The following is an 8,204-nucleotide window of genomic DNA, read 5'->3' as shown; positions in this document are numbered from 1 at the left end:
ACCAGTAAAAAATAAACTCTTCAATAAATAAATATATATAATAAATATTCGCAACGTGAAAATGTATAAATAGGTCCATCCTTAAAAAAAAATGTTCCATCTTGGTGTGACATGTTCCATAGTCCGCTTTTCGTCCAGGTTTTTTACATGTAACTGCATAACCTGCAAAATCCTACAGGATCCTCAGAATTTATGTAGCAATAATTTTGGCCAATTGTGTTGATTTATTTCTTCAACATGAAGTATCTATTTTATAATGTAACTTTTGAAGTAAACATAATCCAGAGAGGTGAGGCACCAGCAGCAAACTAGGTGGGGTTCCCATTATCCACAGTTTAAGAGATTTTCAGCTTCAATTTACCAGTAAGGACTGAGCCAGCGTACCTAAGGGAACTTGATCCACTTATAAAGAGAGGTCTTGATCTACTTCAAGTCAAAATGTAGGTTTTTGGTCTGTTCTCAATATTCTTTCCAAAGCCGGTCTCTCGGTAGAAAACATTCTGAGTGTCTTCCTGGGTAACAAGAAAGAATGGTCGTAGTTTTGTTCTTCAGTAAAGACACAAGCACACTTCAACTGTACATCAGTATGTCCTTGTACAATTCAGGAACTCTTTCTGGATCCACTGGTCTGGGCAGGAAGTGTGTAAATTTCTGATGTCTTTTGGACCTGGCACCATCTCTTGCAGTTCCGTCTTTGTTAAGAGCTACGAAGTACCTGCGGCCAGTGTCTCCGTGTTTATATATGTTGGATGAATAGGTATTATACCAGTTCTCTTCGAACTGCTCCCTAAAGATGCATTCAGAAGTTAATTTCTCCTGTAAGAGAGAAGGTGACTACCATGAAAAAAAAATACCTTTGAGAGAATTTCCTTAGCGAAGTCTCATTGCTCTATTTTCATTGCTTTGCCTATGATAATATCCTTGTCGAAGAAGAAAAAAGGAGCAAGTGGTTTTGTTTTATTTTGCTGTAGTTCTTATGTTGTCTGGAATTCCTTCTTCCAGGCAACTAAGCTTCCCAGGAGTCTAGTTCAAAGAACTTTCAGTTAAATATCAATTCTCAATTTTATTTTCAAATAATAAATATCCAGAACCATCCCATGCTCCATCATATCTTCTTCCTATCACCATCCCCACCAAACAGGCCTGTAGTTTATCTTGTTCTGTTGTTAGATGCCAAAGTTCTACAAAGCAAGTTTCCACTATCATTTGGAAACGTTTCAAGATCTTGCTAACATCCAAATTCCTAATTAAAAAGCATCATTCCAAATCATGTATCTTCTCTTTATGTATTTATTAACTGTTTGATGATACATTCCCCATCATTAACTTTGATCTAGACGTTACTGTTGGGTAAATGTAGCAAATGCCCCGTGATTTCTTGCCTTTTCAAGATGGACTATATATTATCCAAAGGGATAGACCACAGTTGTTTTTTTAATCATGTCTCTTGTAATTATCAAGACTGCAGATATGGTCGAACTAGTATGGCTACCATTTTCTGCTGTTGCTTACATCATCCTAAGACTTCATTCACTCATTTCCTATATATGATGGTCAGCAAGATACATATTTAGCTACGGAAGATGATCACAGGTGGAGAAAATTTACATTAAATGAAATGTAAAGGTGAAAAGAACTTAACATGGCCAGAAGAAAATGACATTTTTCTCTGTCTCTGGCAGGAATAATCAAAATATAGAGAGAAGTCAAAAGGCCCAGGATAATGGGCAGAAAAAACTAGCAAACTGAAAGCAGTAAGTGCTTGGGGTTTAAACACTGAAACTGAGTTACTATACTGCTTTCCAGACAAATGAAAATTAATCAGGATGTAGATGTTTAATTTCTACAAGTATGTATTTTATATATTTCTTCTGACATGCATTATTGGCAGATACTTTACTGAACAAAAATGAATAGTCTTAATTTTAAGAATTCTAATAATGTTTTTAAAATACGTACTGAGCCATAGAGTTCTCCTTTGTCATTCATTCCAAGGTAAAGACCACTGTCCACACCTCTAATACTGACCAGTCCCACCGCCACACTGATGAATTCCAGGATACCTGAATTTATAAACAAAATAATGACTTAGATTTATTAATGAACATATGACTACTGAAAATCCTCCAAAGAGTAAGTTTGTATTGCTAAATACAGTAATGTAGTTGAAAGTCCTTTATAAGCTGAAAAGTTCTATATAATTATCTTATTATGATGATCCTCCCATTTTACAGATGAAAAAGAAACTAAAAAGGAAAAGCTGTCCATCAGGGTATAATGTTAAAGGTATAAAACCTTAAACCAGATTGACCTTCATAACTTACAGTAAAACTTAACAGTAACAAAATTTTACAGTAACTTACTGGCTAATCTGGCTACACAAGTCATAAATCTTCTCTGACATTCAGTTTCCTCATGTACAAAATGGATGAACTGCCTCTTTCCCGGAGAGTGGTATAGATTAATACATTTAAGCACTCAACAAATGGAAACTATTATGATCAGAAATTAGTACATAATAGAGGTATTCTTAGTTCTTTGTGATTCCATTGGTCAATTGTAACCATGTTCTATTAATTGTTTTCTTTTGGTTTTGCTAACCATGATTCAAGTCAATCTTTTTCTAGCACCAGCAGCCAGTAACCTTATATGGGTCTGTAGTGTTTTATAATTTATAAAGGGCTTCTACTTATATTTATCTCTCTGGTCCTCAAAAAAACAATTCACTAAGATAGGTATATAAGGAAACTGAAGCTCAAGAAAGGTTTATTGACTTCTCTAAGAATATGACATTTGGAATTAGTAGAACTAACCATGTGAACTCACATCCTTCTGAGCCCTAGTCCAATGTTTCTACTTCAGGATGATACACTGATTTCAATACTTTATAGATTACACAGTGTGCTGTTTCCAGTCATATGGTTCTTAAAAATTGATAGTTCAAAGAAGTAAAGGGACTTGAGAATTCATTAAACGTGATAGCCAAATACCAAGATTTTAGCACGCAAGTAGACTTTCTGCTATCAATAACTTTCTAAAATTATTTTCCTTTATCAATAGATAAACTAGGATCAAATATTCTCCACTTAATACACTTCTATGCCATAGTGAAAAAAGGTAATGCTTCCCTATGCATTGCTCTTTGTATACACTAACCTTTGGACTAATTCCTTTGTCTTGCTCTTTTGACTCTGCTGAAAAGATATATAGACATACTTTCTATGCTTGGAACTGCCTTCCTTGATAGCTTTCTACCCCCACTGCTTTACCTCCTCTTCAGCTCTACAAATTGTATAAATGTGCACTATTTAGCCCGAATCTTGCTCTTAAGTCACATCTTGATTTATTGAATAAGTTCCTGTTTGGACACGTGATGTTCCCAAGGCCAAGGGAAAGTACCAAATCTGGCTATTTGCTTATATAGAGGGTTCTATTCTGTCCACAGCCTAATTCATTCTTTGGCAGAAACATAGATTCTTAAGCTCTAAACAGATTCCTAAGAGCTTCAAATGAGCTCTTTCAAACTATTAGTAGATCATGTAGAACGCTAGAGCTATCAAGGATCTTACAGCAACAATACACCACTAAATAGCCTATAAGTGGCTTGAAAGAGTCAGTGTCCTTAATTGAGAGCCAAAGGCAGAGAGAAGATAAGATATAGCAGGAAAACTCAGACTCCATAGGATAGCCATTGTAATGACAAATATAGGGTGGAGATAAACAAAAATTAAGCTTACTATCAAGCTCATTAGTGAGTGATCTCTATTAGAAAAAGAAAAAATAAAAACCACAAACCTAAAACATGATCAGTAGAAGAAGATATATTAACAGAATTTCATCCAGGATATACTTACAAATGTATAATTACTTGAAATTATATTGAATGTTAAATTCAAATGGAAAACCGTACTACTGCTTACATGTAACTTAATTCTCTTTAAGTGTCTCATTTACATTAGGATGCTCTTGTCTTTCAAAGAACAGGAACTGATTAAACGATTAGGATGTATAATAGAACCAGTTTCCAAGTACAATAAAATATAAGTTTCATTCCCATATAAACCAATTACGTAACAGTGCTTAGAAGCATCCATTTTTTCTTGCAAACCTAAATGGTAAACCACCTCTACTTCACTTCTCATTTTAGGATAGTGCTGCTATCTTGTCCCAAAAAATGTAGTTGTAGAAAGACAAGAAATCACATATCTTTTTAGAACAACTGCTTTCAGTAGTCTCAACTTTATCAAATAACATCTAAAACTTCACCCACAACCAGGCATTAATAATTTTGCAATGGTTCACAGAGATGTATGGGAACAGGGCTATGTGTTTGTTGTGTTCCTCTTAAAAGATTTTAGCCACACTTCTAAATTCTGATCCTTTTTCTCGTCCAGGAAATAGTATACCACATAGTAATTTGTAATCACTTGATTCTTAAATGAGATTTGACAAGTCTTTCTTATTTATAATATGAGGTGGCAACTAAGCTAATTCCTTAACAAAGAGTAGACATGAAAAACTTTCCTTAAGAGGTAATCACAGATTTTAGATAGATTTTCTAATGCCCAGTGTCCCATAAAAAGACTTGGAGGTACTTTGTCTTTCTGGTATCATTTTCAAAGCCAGCCTTTTAAAAAATCATAATAAACAGGTGAGTCAACCCACAATGCAACCACATCAGACAAATCTATGGAGAATAGGAGAGAATAAAGGAAAAGCCTTTAAAGGAATATGTTTGATCTCAGGTTAAACGTTTTTTTTTAAGTAATGATTTCATGTTTACATATTAGGTAAAATCTTCCTACAGTACTACTGTGCAGAAAAACTCTATGACAAATATAGAGAGAACTCAGGAAATTATTTTAACCTCACTGGGACCTTTTTGCTTAGCTTCTATTGATGTGGTTTGAAATTTTAAATACGGGATTCTGAATTTTTCATTTAATCATTCATGGGCAAATTAGTACAAACTATCAAACATGTTACTTAACATCACCAATAGCCATTCTTAAGCTGTTTCAAAATTTTGACTCTGATGACACATGAGTTTCAAAGAAAAATAGCAAAATAATTTCATAATGAATAATTGAAGCACTAGTAAAAGGCGGCAAATACAGAGAGAAGCGTATGATGTTATATATGCTAAACATACACTTTCTTCTCACCTATACTCTCTTGCAGTAAATTATGGTGTCTTAATGATTCACGGCCACTAGGAAGCACTGTAATGCATGGTAGAGGCTGTTCAAACCTCCTTTAGGTTATGAAACTAATCTGGGTTCTTTTCCCTTTGTATAACAGTAAATAATTTGTTCTGATACGTAGCCTCCCACCATAGAGTGACTTGAACTATTACAAAATCGGTCCAAGTCTTGCTTTAACAATTGCTAAATACCTATGCCAAAATTTAGCAAAAAAAATGTTTAGCAAGATAGGAACTCTGACATACAATATTCTTTTCTTCAAGAAAAGATTTAAATACCAGTTCGATGAATGGTATCAGGTCTACAAATAGTTATAATCTCTTGCCGTAGAATTGTATCTCTCCCTATAGTCTTATTAAGAGTCACCAGGCGAAAAAAGCAACTGGTGTCATTTGAGGCTACGGTTGAATCTCAAGTGTTTTAAAAGCTGAATTTCCAAGGCTCTATTATGTATCGCATGGGATAGGGGCAGGGGAGGAAGTCTAAGCCCAACTTCTTTCTACCTGCTCTACCCTTAGGCCTTACCACATTTGTGTCCATTTCTAAATCTTCCTAGTAGCTAAAGGATTTTTCTGTAATACATTGAGTGCGGTAATTCTTGAAAGCAAGAAAACTGAGCCGCCTGATGTCAGCAGCGTTCTTTAGCATCAGAATCTCAGCCTCCTCAATTTGGATACCACTTTCTAAAAGTGACCCCAAGGTTGGCACTAGGTCATGACACTCTTGACTCATAGTCGATGGGACTTTGGAAGAGATCAGCAGAAGCCGCAAACATATGGGTTTTAAAAAGTTAATTTTCTAAGCCTTTAAGTGCTACCAAATGACCACCACATGCTCATTTCTACATCTAGAGTTACAAATGCCCCTGAAACTGAGATTTACACTTCTCCAAAGTTTTAATGAGTACTGCAAGTCAAAAAAGGGAGGAGAGTATAAGGACAAGGCAAAGAGGAGAAGGCAGACCCATTGAGAAATGAGATGCTCAAATGAAGCCCTCAGTGCTAAGGAAGAGAAACGAAGACAGAAGATGGGCCTTTTCACGTTGCTGCTGACGGGTAAACCCTATCTGTGTGAAAATACAAGAAATCTCTCCAGTGATGCCCCAAGTTTGATGATCAAGAATCCTTCGAGAATGCTACTGGGTTAACTCTAATATGATGAAAACTCCCACAATGGGGGAAAGATCCTGAGATGTTGGAACCTGAAAGCATCTTAAAATCGCCACCTAATTTAACCCCAGCATTGTACAGAAAAAGAAAATTAAGGCTCAGACTTGCTGAAGGCCCTTGCTAGCGATACAGCTAGTGAGGGAGTCATTAGCAGTAGAGACCATAGGATTTTCCAGTCTGGGGTCATAAGGATCATTCGCCTATTTGTTTTAACCCCTTCTGTTCCCAGGCATTGCTGGAGGTATTCGGAAACACGTCCCTGTGTGTTCCCACCCATATCCACTTTCGCTTCCCCATTTCCTCTTGCATGTAGTCAACCCTAAGATCTTTCCTTTCGGGTTTCACAATTTCTAAAGAGGAGCTTGGCTGAACGACTGGGCATGCTCAGTAGCCTGGTTGGCTCCCCCCACCCTTTTCTCTCTCAAACAGCACTTTTAAGAGCTCAAAGAATTGCAGGCAGGTGAGCCTTACAAGCAGAGGCGGCGCTCACTGAGAGTTAACATAACCTACGTCTTCGGGTGAACATTTACGGTAAATACTCCCAAACTGCACAGGAGCGACCCTCTGAGCAGTAGCCTTGAACGCATCATCCACTGCATAACCGTTGGGCGTGTTTAAAGAAGCAGAAGGCGGGGCGCCTGGGTGGCTTAGTCGGTTAAGCGTCCGACTTTCGCTTAGGNGCTCCCCAATAAAAAAAAATGTAGCGGGGATGGGGGAGGGAGTGGAGAAAAAAATATAGCAAAACAAGCGCAGAAAGGCCCGGTTACTCCTGTGAGGTCGCTGGGTGGACTTTGCACTGAGATAGCAGGAGAGTTTTCACTGTCTTGGAGCGATCTTCTCTCCTGGGGTAGGTGGGAGCCGGCTGCTGGCTTTGCAGAAACATCTATAGCTGCCGCTGCGGATACCGGGCTGGGGCCGGGCCGGGGCTGGGGGCTGAGGCTCCAACTCCGCAAACTGATCAGATCAGAGTCCTGCGTGCATACACAGCGAGTATATATGCGGGTCCTCTTGACATATGCTAATCAAGTCCTTTCATGCGCACTGGGGAGGTGCTGTTTGAAATCTTAAACCGGCCTCCTCTCGACACGTTTTTGCTCTTCGGAAGTGACCGAAAGGGGCCCTTGACGCTCCCCTATACGTGCTGTCGCAAAAACCATTCCCACACTTGGCCAAAGCTAGCCAGCAACTTTGAGGAGGCGCAACTAAGGCCCCTCTTTGGGGCTGTCTTTGGAAGAACCCTGATCCCGTTCAGCTACTGCTGTGCAACCGCCTTTGATGTGAACTCCTTTGCAGTGATAGATAGCTGCTAAAAAGGAGCCCAGCTTGGCAGGTATATAGAAGGGGAAGGGGGAGGGAGGCTGAGAAGGCGGGAGGAGGGGGTGGAGGAGGGGATGAGGAGGAGGAGGAAAAGGGAGAGAAGAGAAGAATTGGACTCCTTGGGAGCTGCTGGGAGCCGGCAGTGGACAGGTGCAAAGAAAAGTAAGAGACAGAGAAGGAAAAAGGGCGTTACCTGAGGCTTAGGCCTGCCCAGACATACATGAAAGGAAAATCAAAGCTTTGACAGTTTAACTCACTAATTTTAAAACACTAATAAAATGTACAAGCATTACTCTTTTCTTTTATCATTTAGATGGGGGATTTTCTTTACATAATCAAGGTTAGGCTAGGAACACATACACCACCCCCCCTTCCCAGATCCTCTTTAATGTTTATCTTCACTCAGCACATGATATAACCAAGGTTGCCTTATATCTACATGGAAGTTTTTAATTGTGTGCTAAGGTCATGGACTTTTCATCAACACAATAAAATAACATAGTATAAACAGGAA

The 8,204-nt window shown here is 38.3% G+C and overlaps 1 protein-coding gene across 1 annotated transcript; it reads right to left on the bottom strand.

The window, feature by feature from the left end:
- Positions 1-570: 570 nt before the first annotated feature.
- FGF20 (fibroblast growth factor 20) lies at positions 571-5,936 on the bottom strand. The gene is made up of 3 exons (XM_077773115.1): positions 5,786-5,936; positions 1,960-2,063; positions 571-816 (listed from the first exon to the last, which is right to left on the bottom strand). Exons 1-3 carry the CDS (start codon positions 5,934-5,936, stop codon positions 571-573), a joined length of 501 nt encoding a protein of 166 aa, XP_077629241.1.
- Between the last annotated feature and the right edge of the window lie 2,268 nt (positions 5,937-8,204).

This window comes from Crocuta crocuta, unplaced genomic scaffold, assembly GCF_008692635.1.
Source record: "Crocuta crocuta isolate KB4526 unplaced genomic scaffold, BGI_CrCroc_1.0 scaffold140, whole genome shotgun sequence".
Classification (NCBI taxonomy): domain Eukaryota; kingdom Metazoa; phylum Chordata; class Mammalia; order Carnivora; family Hyaenidae; genus Crocuta; species Crocuta crocuta.
The sequence above is the reverse complement of the archived record's forward strand: the minus strand, read 5'-3'. Positions and strand labels throughout refer to the sequence as shown.